Source organism: Astatotilapia calliptera, chromosome 9 (genome assembly GCF_900246225.1).
Source record: "Astatotilapia calliptera chromosome 9, fAstCal1.2, whole genome shotgun sequence".
Lineage (NCBI taxonomy): Eukaryota > Metazoa > Chordata > Actinopteri > Cichliformes > Cichlidae > Astatotilapia > Astatotilapia calliptera.
In genome coordinates this window covers 15,944,036-15,963,446 of record NC_039310.1, presented here as the reverse complement: position 1 = coordinate 15,963,446, position 19,411 = coordinate 15,944,036, and the positions used below count along the sequence as shown (strand labels likewise).

At 39.3% G+C, this 19,411-nt stretch overlaps 1 protein-coding gene across 2 annotated transcripts in view; it reads right to left on the bottom strand.

Annotated features, from left to right (window-relative positions):
* Positions 1 to 19,411, bottom strand: part of stau2 (staufen double-stranded RNA binding protein 2) — a 103,613-nt gene that overhangs the window by 49,264 nt on the left and 34,938 nt on the right. For both annotated transcript variants that reach the window (XM_026179457.1, XM_026179456.1), the window contains 4 exons: positions 17,279 to 17,491; positions 17,039 to 17,176; positions 11,656 to 11,784; positions 7,688 to 7,745 (listed from right to left, as the gene is read on the bottom strand). In XM_026179457.1, the coding sequence (XP_026035242.1) occupies positions 7,688 to 7,745; positions 11,656 to 11,784; positions 17,039 to 17,176; positions 17,279 to 17,491 (538 nt within the window). The remainder of the gene's footprint in view (positions 1 to 7,687; positions 7,746 to 11,655; positions 11,785 to 17,038; positions 17,177 to 17,278; positions 17,492 to 19,411) is intronic.

The window sequence follows — 19,411 nt, the reverse complement described above, 5'->3', positions numbered from 1 at the left end:
GCAAGAAACAACAAGAGTGAGACAATGGACGAGAGACAGTGGGAGTGAATAAGCAAGAGTGGCTGGATGTGTTTGCGCGTGATGCTGGACAGTGATTGTGAAATTGTGTACATAAAGTGGGAGAAAGTTAGTGAAAGGGGAGAGCGGGAGAAAAGCAGGCTGAGCCTGAGAAGTGGTGAACGGAGGAGTAGGGAGAGCTTATTTGTGGTACCGGTTCCAGGCAGTTGCAGAGGGGTCCCACCCAGACTCGGTGTCCGGTGGGCCAGGGGAGCATTGGAGGAAAGCCAGAGCCAAGCATGAGACTGATCGAAAACAGATAGGGCCGAAGCCCGCCGCTATAAATCACCACTGTGGAGCAAGACCTTCACATAGCTTACACATGCACACAATGCACACACACACACACACATATGAACAGCAGGAAATGAAATGTGGCAACTCAAGTGAAAAGCCGTGCTGCAAGACCCATGGGAATAGAAGGGAGAAAAATCACCCTCTTACTTCTTTTACTTAGGCTTTCTTTTTATGCTCTCTTCCTGTCTCTAAGCCACCCTGTTTGTTGTAGCAATGCCTTCCAGAGCTTACATAGGGCAAAGGACACTGACGCGCACACACACAAAGAGTAAAATGAGGGTTGTAGGTGCCTGAGGTGCGTGTGTGGGTGTTTTGTCTGGGAATGGAAAGAACAGAAAGACAGAGGGATAAATGGACAGCCCTTGACATATTTACCTACTTTCTCCCACTATGCCTTATATAACGCAGAAACATTCTTTGTGTGGAGCATAGCTCGTCAATGACAGCATTGGTTATGTGTAGGAAATTGCGTTTGTGTTACCTCAGGCTAGTAAATGGAAGAAGATCAAAAATAGAGTTAACCCATTTTGCCAATATGCAACAGCTTTTAAAGCTAAATTAAAAAAAAGGTTTCGACAGAACTGAGTTTTTGAAACCTTTTCAAGGGTTCCGTCCTGCTTTATGTCCTTTTCTGCTATAACTACCTGAAAATGGATCAAAGGACATGATATTTGCCACGTCAGTTACATACATAAAACATTAAAAAATCAGCTGACAATAATGCTTATTAGGACTCTATATCATCCTCACATTTTGAAGCAGCTGGTGTCCTTTGCACACATCCCTACATGGGGCCCCTGTAGTGAGTTTTCCAACTAAGATGCCATTGCAAATGGTTCACTTGTTGTTTGGGGGAAAAGAGTGAAGTTTGCCAGCCTTCTGTGGCCCTCTAACACTTTTGAGCCCCACGGAGAGGCCTGTGGGTAATGTTTTAAACATATATCTCGAGCTACACCTAAAATGTGGACTGTGGTTCTTCCTTTGCCTGTGATTTTTAGTTTTTGCCTCTAACCTAGCCTAGTTTCTACTAACCTAGCAGACACACAATGAATAAAATGCCAATGATAACCTCCAGCAGCAACTCTAATTGCTCTAATTTCAGGATTGAGCCAAAAACAAACCATTTAAAATTTGTTTGACCTGAGGTATCCACTCACTAGAAGCAATAATTAAATCACACAGTAAAGTCTCTCTAGAATTTCTATTAACAATCAATCTAAAAACTTGAATATCCTGTTTTTATGCCATAACAGTGCAGACTGCAATAAAAATGCACGGCCTGATTGTAAATGGAATGCCATTATTATAAGTGTAGATTTAAGAAATGCTAGAAAACCTTTTTCCTGATAGCCTATAAATGTAACTTTCTATGTAAGTCTTAGTATCATTTTACCACCGCTTGGTAACTAATAACAGGACTGTATACCCTTTGGCACCAAATTAAAATTTCAGCAGCAACAGATTTATATTTTTGCATAAGTTTTTTTTTCTTAAATTGTAACACTGTGTTAATTGTGACCAACAGTCTTTTAAGACAGACAACAGGAATGACTGTGGCTGATAGTAGGATATGATCTACTGTTATCATCTACATTAAAATAAACCACAGTATGCTACTTTAGGGGATAGGCGTCAATGAGAAAAGACCAAGGTGCAAATACCAACCCTGAAGACACAACAAAAAAAGACTTGTAAACGTGGCAGTCAGAAAAAGTAATTGTTCCATGACCCTTATACCTGGTTGTTCCACCCTTTGTAGTAGGAACTGCAATCAAGCAATAATTGGAAATTAGCCTTTCACATTGAATTCTTCTTTGCAAAACTTTTAATTCAGCTACACTGGCGGGTTTTTGAGCATGAATGAACTGCTTAAGGTCATGTCAAAGCATCTCAATTCAAAATTTTCAGTCATGTGACCGACTCATCATCCTAGCTGTCAATTATTATCTATCCATGGAGGAAAAACAAAGATATGAAGAGAAACTACATCCATACTTTAACCTGGCAGGTTTATTGAATCCCTAAAAGTAGCATTGTCTTTCCCAGAGTACCCATTTGGTCATGTCTACCTGTATCTGTATGTGTATGTAAAAAGAAAATTCACCCTACATTGCTGCCTGGATGAAAGCTTTTAAAGTAAGGATAGCTACATGAATTTTCGATCTGGAGGTAATTGTAAGTGTTACCTAGCTAACTCAAACAAACTACTATATGTAAATCTTTAGTTTTGTTGACTTGGACATTCACAGTGTAGGACCAGAAAAGTTCTGGTAGTATTAATCATCACATTACTGTTGTGTCATAAGAGTAAAGTTGAGCGAGTATTTTTCTGATGTCAGGTAAATCATCCCTACAGTTTAAATGAGACGCCACTGACAGCTTGAGTTGCTGTTAAGAAGCAGGGATTGATGCAATTTGTCCTCATTTGGCAGGTTTAGGTGAGGTTTGCTCACTTGTTGGTGCCATTTTCTACACCATTCTGGCAGCTATAAATAAACGTTCATTAGTGCATTGATTAGTGCATCCAATAACACAGCAACTATCTGGCATTTTGGCTGAGTTAAACTTGAAAAGGTTGAAAGTATAGCTGGAGGGTAAAGAACTGCAATACTGTCAGGTGGGCGTGTCCCAGTAGCTCTGACGTCACACGAAAACTTTGGATAGGATTCAAGTCCGGACTTTGACGGTCCGGACCTTTGTTGCAGGCTTTGTTCATGGCTAAGATCATTTTGGGTTAGAGTTGTTTTCTTTTTCTTTTGAAAGTGTACTAAACTAGCCAATAGGGTTGGGAGTAAACAAATTGTTTACTTTTCTAGGCATCTGAAAGAAGCAAGTGCAAATATGGGATACTGTCAGAGTGGATACTAGCCAGGGGCCTAGGTACTAGAGACCTTCTTGCTCCATAGTATAAAGTCTAATTTGTAAATTCATAATTCTTTGGTGACTTTACAGTGTCCTCCTGCACAATTTATCAAAGCAGCTCCCTTGCTTAAACATTTCCAATAGTGAGAATGTCTCTGAAACTGATTATTACCTCAAGCATGCAACACTTGAGGTAATAAGGGACTTTGGAGATGACTTCATTCTCCCTGTGCTGTTTGGAGTTAATTTGAGAAAATAGGTATATCCACATACGGTACAGTGAGACAAGGGAAGAGCATGGCACAACCAAATGATTGCAACCACGTGAAATTAGGCTTTTGTGTTTTTTTGTTTTTATAACATTTGCTTCAAAGACAGAGACCAGGTCTGAGACCGCTCAGATTCAGTTGCTGTCTTCAAGGTGACTTTGGTGCGTCATGATGGTGAAAAACAGCAATAAGACTGACTCAGTGTGCTATCAGTTTGCAGCTGAATGGGGTGAAGCTGGCAATTACACACAATCTGTCACTGTTAGTAAAAATATGCTTATTAACTGTGAGAAACTGTAGTAAATCTGTTGCTTTCCTCCACAAATAGTGATGTAGTTGCTGCAGGAAAGCAATTTGTAAAATGACACAGGCACTCTTGCAGATGTGCTGCACTCATTGGTGACTCAGACTGATAGCAAAATGGCAGTCTGTCTGCGTTTACAAATTACCTGGCAGCTCACAAATCTGAGAGTACGTGCAGTTAGGCCATGATTGTTTAGAGACAGGTTGCCTTTCACCAGACAACCGGTGCAAACACCTTAGAACTGAAGTCATTACAGGCATTTAACCTCTGATTGCAGCTGACTGCTGCAGCTACCTGCACTTGATATTGAATGTGATTTTTCGTAGCAGCACAGATACTGCCGCCCTTGTTTTACTCTAGTGTGACTGAGCCAATTCTAAATTCATTGAGGAAGACAGATTTGAAGCAGTTTTTTCTACGGTAACCTTCCTTTGGTTCAGACTCAGGGCTGGGCTTTCTAACATTTTTACACATTTTACACAAAAAATCTGTATGATATAAAATACGGGGTGGAATCAAACATATTGCTTTCTCTCGTGGCATTATTTGAACAGTGGAAGAAAGCAAATTAACTGAAGTATATTAAAATTTAACATAAAAAATATAAATAAAACCCATCCTGACTACACAGTGTAGTAGTGAATGTAGAGAATTTATGCTTTTTTGGGGGGGTGGAGGTATAATCACTACGGAAAAATGTGTTGTGATATATCATCACTGTGGGTGACACACTGTGATAGTATTGCACGGTGAGTTATTCTTGGACTCTTACTCATAAGATTAAAGTGCTTCTGAAAAAAAAAAGTCTCATTCAGAAAAGATCCGCACAATAAGTAACACTGCCGTTATAAAGAGTCGAAAACAGATGTCGCTACATCAACAAAGATGGCTAAAATATTGAGGATTATAAGTTTAAAAGTTTTAATTTTATTCACCTATAAACACGGGCCCTGTTTAAACACTCGCAAAGTTTGAACAGCTGCAAGGAAAAGAAAAGATTTTCACCCCCCCCCTTTTTTTTTACCCCCAGCCAGACTTCTACTTATTCACACTATACGTCAAAACAAAAGACAAACAAGAAACATCTTCCATTCAGCACTGACAGACACACGCACACAGAAAACTGAGACCAGCTGTATCTGTTTGAATGAGTTGTAAATGGTGTTTATGAAATAAATATTATTCAGACATTAGCGTCGTGTGAGTGTTCTGCGGTTTGGGCAACTTTAAAGAGCTAATTAGCAGATAGTTAAGCCTCATGCTGAGTGTGAGATAAACTAAGTGGAAATGGCAATGGACCAAAGGCACACTCCAAGCCAACAATAGGAACAGTCATCGAAAAAAGGAAGATTTTGTTTCCCAAGAGGCTCTACTCTGGAGGTATTGGGCAATGACCGAAGCTCCGGCTTCAATAGAAACCACAACCACCAAAATAGTTTTTCCAAGAGAACAATCATTGATCTACAAATATTATTTAGATAATATATCTTTCAGAAACTCGACTAAATCACAGATTTGAGTGCTATAAAAATTGTGGCACAGGCTCAGTTCTCATCTGGGTCCTGCCTATCAAGTCTAAACCAGCAGTGAGCAATGCAACAAATCTGGGCGATTACTCTCTCAACATAAGTGTGCTAAGCATGACATCCATTCTCCTCTCCAGAGTGAAGCTGGATGCCCCATGTCAGGGAGCCGGAGCTCTGCCAAAACCCTCCATTAGACCAAAGTGACGACAGCACATTTGAATCTATTAAAGCTATCTGTTTTCCCCTCTGCTGCTCGACATCTCACAGATTGTTCATTTGAGTCACAAACTGCTCTTTCTCAAGCTGCTGGCATTTACTTTCCTAGTTTAAAACTGCTTACATCTGCTTTTTTAAAAACTCAATCTAGAACATCACAAAAATATAATCAAGCTCAGATACTTACATGCTTAAGCAACACCATGACAATTAATTCTTTGGAAACTTCTTTCACACGTAATATTAAAAAAAAACAACAACAAAAAAAACTTATGCCACATGTGGCACGACTAGCAAAATAACACCACTGCCAGGCTCCGGAGACAACAAAACAACTAAAAATAGAATGGGAATTCTTGAAATAGCTTCTTGACTTTAATGTGAGATTTTCGGCATTATTTTTTATTTTGATTACAGACAAGACAACCAACTTAACAAGAGACAATGATGGAGGCCAGCTGTTTTAAAATTACACCCTTAAGGTTCTCAGTGAAGAGTCCTTTGAGACAAAGCCTCTTCTATAAATAAAATGCCCTTTAAGGCCATCACATTCCTATGTAAGATCTTACATAAATCCAGACAGGAAATGTATTTTGCATTTGCTGACCTTTTGAAGATGTCCATAAGGTGAGATAATGATCTGTTTCTCCTTTGTATCTGTTTGTACATTAACAGGCTGGGGTATTGTCCAGATATAACAGCAATGGCAAGGCTAACATGATGATGTTTAGGAGGTTAACTATATTTACCATCATAGTTTAGACTGTTAGCATGCTAACATTTGCTAATTATAGTGAGCGATGCCATTAGCTTTGGTCTTTCACTATAAACCAAAGTCAAAGCCATGTATTCCTTTTTGTACTTGATTATCCCACTAGTGAGAAATTTAGAAGAAGACTTTAGTCCATAAGCCACAGGTGTATTCATTCATTGTAGTTCAGGCTGGACCTACACACTGGCCCAGTTAATTGACTGGTATTGTGATTTTCACAACCATGCTGCTAAAAACCTGCACAGAGATCCAAATTGAAATAAAAAAATAGCTTAATATCTAGTAAAGACCTACTACTAATCTTGTGTGCTCAATGCACATTTTAACTACCGAATGCCTTTTTGAACATTTATTCCAGAGCATGGATATCACCACTTCTGTTTTTTCCACTACTTTGGTCCTTTTAGCACTAGTTTGACATTCTGTAATACTAGTTGTAATGATTTATTAATTACTTATTCTGTTTCAGCAACTAGTTACAACACAAACTTTACTAAGGAAGCTGAGCCAGAACCTGTAGCATGAGAGTCACAGGTAGTCCGCTATCTGATGCATTCGTGGCCTTCTGGATAATGTAAGCCAGACAATGTCAGGGGAATCAGATTAGAGTATAACAGTTTCCTTTCATACATTTAATGAACAACAGGTGATAGTCTACCTGAAAATTACTCAATTTTTATCATGTGGTGTTGGCTAGGTAGAGCATACTCAAGGCAGGTCACATCTACCCAATCCACTGGAAACCAGGCAGTTACCCGCTCTATTTAATGTTTAAGGTCCGATCAGAGTGCAACCGCATGAGCACACATGGAAATACCTTTACGAGATCACTACTCAACTGCAAAACATTTCTCAAGTAAATAGTCTAAAAATCTTTTATAGCAAACTAGCCTTGTGTAATTAGCATTGTGTACATTTTATTTACTATTTTGGTTTTGGTCTCATCAGTTTGAGAAATCTGCTAACTACTTTAACCACTGATGTGATAAACCTTGTAAACATGTATGACAGTTGCAGTGTCTCTATGTGTTGAGGATTATGGGTATGTGTATGTGCACATACCCTATACTCCTGTGCACTTGTGTGTTAATCCTGAGTGAAAGGCTATGTTTTCTGCACAGGAAGGCAGCGGAGGGACTCCCCGGAGGGCCTCTGTGTGCCGGCCCTGTAAGCCTGTGTGAATGAGCCTGAATTCGCAGGCTCCCCACGAGGACGCACGGCCAATTAAGCTGACAGTCAGAGGCCCATTGACCAGTCACAGAGATTAAACGCCGGGCCATCTCGGTGGCTAAAACCACCTGCAGGATGGAGGGAATGATGGAGAGCCAGAGAGGAGGAGGAGAAGGAAATGGAAAGAAACACGGGGAGACGTGCCGATACTCACTGTTGCTTGTCGCTTCAGTAAAAGACGCCTTTTGTCCATTCCAGCCTTTGTTGTCCATCTGTAGTGATGTGGAGAGAAGGAGAGAAGGGGGAGGTAAGAGAGATGTAGATTCTTGAACAGACAGCTTCTTCACGCATGTCAGACAAGTTCCTTCCTACTGTTTGGTCAACAAAGAGACGAGTGCTCACAGGAGGGGATGCTTAAGGAGCCTAGTGTCTCTAGGCCAGCTACTTAATTAGGGGGGTTGTCAATGTTTAGTAACAAAAAAAAGAGGCTCCTATTCAATGTGTTACTTCTGCTGTGGTGTGTGCGTCTGCTTGCACAAACACACACAGCCACAAACACATGTGAAACACAAACAAATCATTTCTCACATGTGTGACAGCTGAGGAGATGACATTGCTGTAAACAAATTCACCCACGCTACAGTGGAATTTCAGTGCAAGAGAGCTCACAGCTCACAGAGAGAAAGGAGGAATGGAAGGAGAGAAAGCGCTCGAAAGAAAGACAACCTATCTTACAAAAGCTACAGAGCTCTGAGTTGTCTGAGATCAAAAGAAAAGGAAAAACTAATTCGTACAGAGACGTTGTCGGAGTTGTCGAGCTATTGCACAGTCACGTATCGGCCAATAACTTTGTTCTGTCTAAATATTGTTTCTTGAGTGTAACCAGACAGGTCTCACCTCTTGCCAGAAATTAGCTTAAACAGGGAGACTCACTGCTTATTTCCATAACAGCAGACTCACATATCTGAAACCTTAGAAAACAAAACACAGTGGTTTATAGGACTAAAGAATGAAACATCCAATGATGTGATTTGATTACATGTCTGTAACGTTTGACATTCCCCTGGAGACTCGTGTAAGTGGGGCATTCAGTGTGCAGAGCGTTTAAAACTTTCAAAAACTCCTCTGCTGAAGTCTCAGTAGCAGTAACTACACAGAAGATCAAGGTAATTAATGTCAGAGCTGAGGAAATTAAACTAAAAGGAAGGAAATTACTGGCTGCAAACTGAGATGCGCTTTCTTCGGAGCATGTCATGTTTAACTCTCCTGCAGTGTTGGTCAAGTTACTTGAAAAAAGTAATCAGTAACTAATTACTGATTACTTCCACAAAAAAGTAATCCCGTTACTTTACTGATTACTTATTTTCAAAAGTAATTAATTACTTAGTTACTTAGTTACTTTTTAAAAACACGATTTACAACCTGAAGAGGTGATAAAGCGATAGATCTTTCAGCCCAATTCTACTTTTTCTGCATAATCCATCATACAAAATGTAATCAAATGGAAAAGTCTCTTTTTTTTTAACTTGTTTTATCAGTTTTAATCTTTTAACTTTATGCATCAAGCAAAAATTTAATTATATGCAACATTCTCTGACTTGAATAAATTAGTTTAACATTTAAACCTATTTTCTACACATTCCAGCCCATAAAATAAAATATTTTTTGTGTTTACACTCACTCTTTCAAATAGATGCAAGTAAAACACAGCAGAAAATAAATAAAGTCAAAGACTCAGCGGTCCTGTTGCTCTATTTTCACCTGTAAAGCAGGACTGCGGTAGGCGGAGGTTTACCCTGGTGCAGGTGTGCCGCGGTCAGTTGAAGAATCCGCGAGTTTCTCTGTGAGTTTCCCATTACGTCGTTGCACACTCGGTGCTTGCTTGGAAGTTTAGGGGGTTTTTTGCTGTAAAAAGAAGTTTTCTTCCCACGCACGATGGACACTAATGTTTTTGTTACTTTTTATGGAATCAAACTCAAAGTAAGGTCAGTACTTCCACGCTTTAAACGCTGCACGCTCATACGCTCTCCCGCACTCGATATGTGATCCATTGTTGATCTGCACACAGCTGTTGTCACTAACGGCGCACTCGCTTATGTCACTGTCATTCTCGCAAAAAATCACGGTTTTAGTAACGCAGTAACGCAGCGTTCCTACGGGAAAGTAACTGTAATCTAATTACCGTTTTTGCAATAGTAATCCCTTACTTTACTCGTTACTTGAAAAAAGTAATCAGATTACAGTAACGCTTACTGTAATCTGATTACAAGTAACGCGTTACTGCCCATCTCTGCTCTCCTGTAGTTCTAAGATTTGGTTTTCTGAATAGTATACATACAGTATATGCAGCATCATATATCAAACTAATGAGCTGTCTGGGGAACAATTAACATTCTACAGAGAGACTGGTTATGTAACTCTATCTGATTCTGCCCCCTTGAGCTTAAAAACCAACGAGGTGAATAAAGATGTTGGTGATCAATGGTTGCTTGCAAAACACATATGGTTTAGAGAAGCTGAACGGGTTGTATAATAGGTCAGCAGCACTGGGATTTGAGATAAATCTGGGAATTGAGTATCAGAATTACTGTGCGGGGTTGTAGAGATGAGATAAAGTCAGGGCAGTGCATGAAGTTTCCTAATTAGTTCTTCAGCATACAACTTTATAGGTACCATCCGCTATCACCATTCTTATAGCTCTGATGCTAATAACAATTGCAAAGTGTTATTATTTGGGTGTCTCTGCTTAGACTGCTGCCCCCTGCAGCCCCGACCTTGATAGGCAAACAGAAAAGTGACAGAGGCAATAAAAACCCATTGGAATAACTCATGAGTGTCTGTAATTAAGTAACCTAAAGCAACCTACATACTATACATTTATGTTGCACTCATTAGCCATTATATTAGGTGCCCGAAAGGACATTTATGTGACTTTGAACGTAGCATGGTTGTTGGTGCCACACAGGGTGGTCTAAGTATCTAAGTATTCCACAAACTTCTGACCATTCTCTGTAAACCCGAGAATGGTCCAAAAAAGAGAAAATGAGTACCAGTTCTCTAGGAGGGCAACAGTAACTCAAATAACTACTTGATACAACAAAGGTATGCAGAACAGCATCTTCAAACCTTGGTGCAGATGGGCTACAGAAGCAGAAGACCACACTGGGTGCCACTCTTGTCAGATAAGAACAGGAAACAGGTGCTACAATTCACAAGGGCTCACCAAAATTGCAGAACAGAAGATTGGAAAAGTGGCAGGATCATAATTTCATGTAAACAACATGAAAACACCGATCAACCCTGGGTTGTTTCAATGGTTCACGCTGCTGCTGGTGGTATAATGGTGTGGGTGATATTTTTTAGCATTTCCATACTTTCATAGGTCCTTTGGTACCAGCTGAGCATCTTTTTAATGCCACTTGACTAGGAAGGTGAGCTGTTGTTGACAATGTCCACCTCTTTATGACCACACAATATCCATCTTCTGATGGCTACTTCAGGATATTACCCCATGTCACAAGGCTCAAAAAATCACAAATGTATTTCTTGAACATCACAATGAGTTCAGTGTACTCAAATGGCCTCACAATCAATCCAACAGATCACCTTTGGGATGTGATTCACATTATGGATGTGCAACTGACAACATCTGCAGCAACTGAGTGATGACGTCATGTCAATGTGGTTCAAAATCTCTGAGGAATGTTTCCAGCACTTTAATTAATCTGTGCCACAAAGAACTATTGCAGTTCTGAAGGCAAAAGGGGGGCCAGCTTAGTGCTATCAAGGTATAACTAATAAAGTGTTCACCTCTTCAACAGTTTTAACATGTTTTCACTTTAGTAGCTACAAGAAATCGGAACCAAATGTAATCTGTGGATCATATTGATATATTCATATCATTATGAAACAAATGAGATAATTTATAGATGCAGTATAAGAAACCAGTGCTGGGAAAGTTTACATTTCTAAAACGGCTGTGAACAAAACCTTCTGTATAATTAATTGTGTGATTTATTCCTCCCCCCCATTATGTAGAATCTTTTAAAACTTCAAATAACATTCAACAATATACAACTACTACCAGTCAGGAAGTAAGATAAATAAACAGTTGTGCAGCAAAGTGGGAGGCTTGTATATAAAACAGATATGAAATATACAAGCTGGCGAAGGCGTTTTTACCTCAGCCGGGTTCTGAGGGACTGTGGAGGCCTTGTATCCCAGCTGTAGCAGCATAGCCTCAGCTGCATTCCGCTTGGCAACCTTCTTGTTGGGCCCTGTTCCCGTGGCAACCTCATTATTCACCTTCACCTGTATGGGAATGGAGGAAAACACGCATATAAAGAAACCAGTACACACAAGTGAGATAAAGACACTAGCAATATTTGCTGATTCACAACTGAACATTCTGGTTTTGCTGATGCATCCTGTTGTGATAATGACTAACTGTTCCTTAGTTTTTTTTTAAAAAAGTTTCTTTTCTCTCTTTTTCAGAGCTGAGGCAGCCATGCAGTGCACATCGCACAAAAAGAATCTGAGTGAAGTGTTTGTTTTTCAGTAATCCCAAAACATTAAATCTGTCTATACAGAATGTAAGCAGAAATTTCCAAGAGAATATCAGACGTCGTTATGTTATCCAAACAGACAATTACACTGTACAAATAACATTCTGGGAGCCAAAGCCTGTGAACTGCCAGGCCTCAGCGCACTCAGTCAAAGTGGTCTGACATGCTCGCTAAGTACTCATCTGAATACATCACGAAGGTCACAACAGAAGGAGAAGGAAGGAAGGCCTCAATAAATTCCCCAATCACTAAACAAACACAATCACTCTTTTATCAAAATTTAAACGATGATCAGCTCCTCAGAAAGCGTTTGACAAAAAGGTGGAGCCCTTTCTGAAGTGATGGCTTCAGACAAACGATACGAAAACAGAGACTCATTTGAGCCCTGCTGCCTACCAAAGGAAACAATGTGGAAATTTTAGAAGATGGAGTGGACTGCACAAAAGAACACACACACTCACGGGGACTAATGTGTGCATCAAAGAGGCATGGAGAATAGGTTTGAGGCTGAATTACCGCCTGATGCTAAGAGAAGCTCTGTTCTTCACATGAAAGAAAAGGATTATGGAACGAGAGACTAAGTGGGAGAGTTTGACTGGGAGAGGCAGCCAGGGAAAGATGAATAGGAAGAGAAAAAGACAGACTGCTGTTAAAATGGCGAGCATAAATAACAAATGCACACGTTTAGCAATTTTACGGTGTGAAGCGGTGTGGGTTAGTACAATGCCACAATCTTTCCAGGAGTATATGTCCCAGAAAATCCACCCCAAGATATGGTCAAAGAATTTGCAAAAAACCAAACAAACGAATAAACAATCAAACAAAAAAAGGCCTCAGTTAGCATGTTGAATTTTAAAGTTCATGACAGCACGATTAGAAAAAGACTGAACAAGTGTGGTTTGTTTGGAAGGGCTGCGAGGAGAAAGCCTCTTCTCTCTAAAAAGAACATGACCGCATGGCTTAGGTTTGCAAAGAACAAACCACAAGCTCTCTGGATCGATGAGGCTCATTCATGAGTATTTTCATGGAAACATTCTTACCCTGTGCAAAAAACAATCACGTAAACAAAATTACTAACAAATTCACTGCCATTAGCTAATTTCTTTATATAAAGAAAGATGTTTGATGCCAGGTGACGTAGAGAAAGAGATGTATGAGAGAATCCTGCACATGGTGAAAGTCCAACTGAAGACACTAGCTCAGGCTGAAATAATTGAGGTTAAAATATGAGGTTAAAAGGGCTAAAATATCTCTACCCAAGAAACTCATTGTGGCTCAATTTCTTTTTAAAAAGAAAAAAAAACAGTTTGGAAATCCAAATTGATACATAAAAAATAAAATAAAGCACTAAAAGACTAAAAGAAAAAGAAAAAAAAGGTCACGCACAAGGAGCAACCAGATTGGTCACTCCAAGATGAGAAACTTGGTTCAATGGAAAAAAGAAATCTAGATTCCCCGGTATCCATGGAACAGTACCAAGAACTGTATATGACACTCAGCAATCGCCTTTTCATTTGGTATTTCATTTTCTTTACCTGTATTCTGAGCATTTCTTTTTTTGGTTTGCTGTTTACGATACATATGAATGTTTCACACGCTAATCAGTGATTCATTAATATTGTTGTACCTGAAAAAATTTAGAAATGTTTTGGAGATACAAAGTATGTGAAGGTGTGGCTGTCACAGAAAAATTTAAAACACAGCTTTTTGTCATCTCTGCTGAAACATAAGTGAATTACAAGCAGCACACTAAGTCCAACATCTAAAGACGTTTTTTTGTTTTTTTCACATGAAGGGTGGGACAGAATATCAAAGCAGCAACATAACTAATCACTTCCTCATGTGAAATACTTTCAATACACACTGATGCCAAATATCAATATTCTTATTAAAACTCTAAACCAACTGTAAACTGGCTGGTACAATTTCTCAAGAGATGAAGTTAGGAAGAAACTCAGAGGGAAAGTACCAGACAACACGGTTAGCAGGGGAAAGCAAATCAAAGAGCTAATTCATTGAATCGATTAATTAAAAGTGAGGAGCAATAATACACAAAGATTCAATTTTCTCTTCTTCTGTTATAAAACTATTGCAGCGTACTGCTAAAGACTGTATACTGCAGAATCACTGTGTTGTGAATATTTATTGAGTTCATAATTTAATAGTTATTGAACTATAGCACTGTATGGATTCCCTACTTTACACAATGAGCTTGACTGATTTGTTAGAGCTTAATAAAACATTTTCAAAATCATGTAATGATCTGATTTACATAAATGTCATCGGCATTTACCTGACAAGTTCTTTTAAAATCAACAAAGCATTTCTCAAGATTGTCCTTCAATCTTAATTGCAAATTAATTTTAACACGTGGGTAATTAAAGAAACACATTTGGCAGAAACAGTAGTTTAGCTTTAACTTGTAAAAGTAGGGCAGGTAAATTAAAGAGGGCAAATTCCAAGTTTAAAGTGCACAGTTTATTAACTGAAGCCAATTTCAACTTGGCTTCAGTTAATAAACTTAATTTCAACTTGCAGACACAGATTATTTTTTTCTCCTGTGGTTTTTCATGCATGACCTCAAATAGGCTAAACAACTCTGAAAGAGATAACTGTGGTATCTGATGAGATTTCCTCATACAAAGATCCTACTCTGTTTACTGGACTAATAATAAACACCAAACCACCCGTAACTAAAGGTTGCAGCTGACAGAGGAACATGACATTTTATGAATACTAGCTCCTTAATTCCAGTATCATCCTGTGGTACAGAAAACAGACTTCGTGCCACCGACAACTTGAAATGTAATAGCATAAAAAAAAGTTGGCTGCTCCAGTGATGGAAACGGCTGTAAAGATGGATGTTCATCTATTCTAAGCTTTAACTGCATCTATAAACATAATAAATGCTAAACAGAATGTTTCACAAAGGAATGCCGAGCATGAGAGACAAAGAGGAGAAGAGAAAACGGTGAAAGGAAACATGAGGAGGCTGAAATCATTTTAATCCAACGTTGAAATGCAGTAAATGAAAACAGACTTTAATGTTCAGTTATTCTACCACATGTTCCCGACAAAATAACCATGTTTGCACCAAATGCATTAAATTATTTACATGTCTTCTGGTGACTAAACATTAACCAACAACATTTTTTCCTGTTCTTTGACATAGTAAATAATAAATACTGCAAAACTGGAAGTAGGTTCCACACTTAAAAGAACAAAGCTGGTCAGTGGTGCTTGGAGGGGAATAGATTTCTTTTCTGCACATTAGCAGGCTGTTCAAAAACGACCTTGTTTGAACAAAGGGGAGCTTGTCATGCTAACACAGTTAGGGATCATAATCCCTGTGGAAACCTAAGAAACCTCGCACCCACGTTCATTATCCACATATAGCCATCCTCCGTGTATGTAGTAGCCTGAGATTCAGCAGATATGAGCTAAGCTCCTTGTCTTTTACAGCATATATAACCCTTTTTAGGACTACTTAGCAGGCCACATTAGCAACGGCAATTTATTTATTTACACAGCACATTTCATTACAAGTAAACTCAATGTGCTTAAAAAAACGGTAAAATAACACAACAATAAAGACCTAGCTATGTAGGACTATGATACCTTGAGGCACACACAGTTATTAAGTGTACGTCTGTGAGAATAAAAAGGTTTTAACTTGTTTTTGAATGCGGACACAAATGGAATTGACGTCAGGTCAGCGGGCAGTTTCTTCCAAAGAAGTAACTGAAAGCACCCTCAGCACACTCAGATCTAACTGAGAATAGTTGAAAGATCGGTACCTGATGACCAAAGAGCTGTAACTGGGTTATAGACACTGAGCAAGTCAGAGATGCACTGAAGGGCCAAACCACTGAGAGATTTATGAACTAACAGAAGAATTTTAAAGGTAATCTTGTATTGAACTGGCAACCAATGACGTTACTTACATACGTGTAAGGCTGCTACAATGTGGACAAGCTGAAGACGTCCTACTGATGATTTAGATAATCCCGTAAATAAAGCGTTAGACTACTCTATCCTGTTTGATATGAACACAGGGGGCAATGTCTTAGTTTGAGATAAGAGCAGTCCTGGTGACTTTAATAAAATAATTGTCAAATTGAGATCAATGCTCAAAATTATGCCACAGTTCCTGCCTTGCTCACTGTGTTTGAGAGAAAGAGATTATAAGTATGAATATATTTTCTGTCTCTGTCTCTTTTTGGAGCAACAACAAATATTTCCACTTTGTGTATATTTTAGTTCTTAAAGATTTTAAAGTCAATTTATAGTTGACTTTTCTATGATTTCTCTCAGATCTACAGCAGGTTCTTTCAGCCATCTTTACGTTTTCACTATTTCTCCAAGGTTCTCAATCGATAATTGTCCATCATTTCATCACATGACAACAGTACTGGTAATGTGTACTTTTTACTTTCCTTTTTGTTTTGGCAGGTGAATGAAATACTTCTGAAAATATGCAATAATAATCAGAGATAGCAAAGTCTAAAACATTTGTATATGTGGGTCAGTAATATCATCCAAAAACACGCCAATAAACTGATTATATTCAAAACTCAGTTAACTGTCAAATGGCAAAAATTTGCAGCTAAAAATGATTCTATACAACGATCACACCACCTCCTGCTCGCACGCATGCAGCATTCAAAACTACAATTAGTCGTCGATATTTCAATCAGCTGTTCAATCACTCTTATCAAGCCAGGGTTTTGTTAGAAGGATAAAATCCAGTTTATTAGTAACAGTGACATCATTAAAAATAAAAGCCTGATTTGCTAAACATCTAACATTCAGAAGCGCAAATTGGAAAGTGGACTTAGTTGACTGAGACAAGGTGGGTTTGATGAGTACAATGTGTTCTTTGTGTATGGTCTGCTGTTAATTCCTACTTTAATATGAGAAAGTGGTCTAGTATTTGCAGGACATCATATAGTTGGGAATGTCTTTTCTTGTAGTAGCATATTCTGTGACCAGGAATGTACCTGCATGATGAACTCCCGACGTCGGGGCATCCCTCTCTCTGAGAGCAGCAGGTACTCGGGCTCCTTCTCCTTTTTGGCCTGCTGGATCTGGGCTAGACGGCTGATCGGGTTCATGCCCTGTCCATAATCTGGTCCTGTCTACAAGGAAAAAAAGCCAGTGATGATCTCTTGTAATAACCATAATCATTTATTCTGCCATGCATCCCTGTGTGTGTGTGTTGGTTCACTTTATTAAAGTACCTTGAGGATGGTCTTGGTTCGTTTCTTGTAGTGTGTCTTGGGTTTTTCCACAGTGGGTATGGAGGGAAGCTTCTTCAGGTCCTGCAGGATGGACAGAGCGGCACGTTTCTTGGACAGCTTCTTGCTGTTGCCCTCACCCTCGGCAGAGAACTCCCCCACGGTGACACGGGTCAGGAAGCTTTTCATGTGTGGGGGCCCACTCTCCTTCAACACCTGGAAAGGTTTTTGGAGAAACACAGATGGGAGGGGTTTTTTTTCATAAAAGAGAAATTAAATAAAAATGATAGTACAAAATCTGAATTTATATATGTGTGGGTTTTTTCTCCTGTGTGGAATATGTATAAAGGAGTGTGTGCAGAGCTCTCTGTGAGCAACTACACCAGGTGGTCCAAAACATCTGCTCTCAATGGTCACACACTGCTACCCACCCACATGTGGGTGTGTTATCCATATACAAAACACTCCAAACTGAACAACACTGACGCACAAACACACATATGAAAAGTAACATGTTCCTAGATGACAGTCTCTAGTGATGAAGGCTCAGTTTCCTTCCTCTAGCCTCTGGTCACCTGGGAGACCTAAAACAAACACCGGCTGGCGTTAGGTCATGCTTCTGCAATCACATCTACTTCAAGTCCAACCACAGTGTGCGAGTGTGTGGATGTGTGTGTAGCAGGTGGGGTTCTTATATAGGAAAACATGCTGGAGGAAGAATTAAGTTTCACACACTTACTGAGTCCAGCTCTACATGTTCGGTGAACGTGGATCGGTTCCTAGCTCGATGGCTTTCTCCCTTGCTTTCCTTGCTTTTTTTGGTTTTTTTGCTGCAGCAGCTGTGTGCTGCTTTGGATTTTTTCAGCCCCCTCCCACGCTCTCTCCTGATTTTCTTCTTTTGAGCTTAATTTGCGGTGCAGACAGCACAAATTGTAGTAATCAGATGCAATCTAGCAACAGTTGATTTGAACTCAGTGACCGATAAAACAGATTAAACTGATAAGCGGAACCTAGAGCATTCCTCAAATACTTCACACATCAACACAGACTAATACCAGACTTTTGGGGAAACAAAGGATAATGTGTCCATACCCCCTCTTCAATCTACACGACACCCAAAAAAACAAAGATTTTAGTTCAATTAAACTCAAGTGACAAGGCAAGTCCTGTGCATGAAAACTAAACAAATAGAAATCAGTTAGTGAATGTTTAGACAGATACCACACATACAACTATGGCCACAAGTAAAACAGAAAACTCAGAGCAGACACGCATAGTTTTAATGCAACTAACACCTTTTATCACATACATGATCACTTCTTTTCTCTTCCTACTCAACTGACTCCAACATTTTCTTAACAGAGGATACACTGGCCCCCATGTTTCCCATCATTGTTAACCTGTCAGCCTGTGGGCAGTCCTGCACAAGGAATTCAAGTATACAGTAGGTTAGCATGTGCGCTGTAGTGAAGCCTTGAAGCACTAGCTGTCCAAGACATCAGGCAAACTTACTCCCACCCAAGGGATCTAACTCTGGTCTTGCTCATCACCAGAAAAGGGAAATGTAACATGGCAGCTTCTTGTATGTTACAACATTCAGTGGGACTGGAAGCATCCCGAGTCAGATTTAGTTTTTTAAGGCATAGTGCTGACGATGACGTCGCACATCACCGGCCGCACTCAGCTAAGATTATGTCACTTTGAGGAAATAGAAATGGATTAACAGTGAAATGTGTATTTAGGGCCATAAATATCTAGATAATAACATTTTTGCAATAGATTTTGAATCAAACAATCAACATGTGACTGACTTTCAGCCTTACTTCAGGAGACTTAACAAAAGTACTGCATAAAGGAATTACAGCCATTTTTATACAGAACTTCACATATACTGATCCTGGATGTGAATGTCACAGTAATTCTGGCCTTATCGAAAAAGTTCTTTTTCTAGGATGGAATGATTGTACAGCACACATCTTTAATGACATTAAAAAAGAAGAATTGGTTGCTAAAGTTATTTCTCTAATAAACATAAACATATGCATACACTCACTTAAATAAGATAAGATGAGATAAGATAATCTTTATTAGTCCCACACGTGGGAAATTTGTTTTGTCACAGCAGAAAGTGGACAG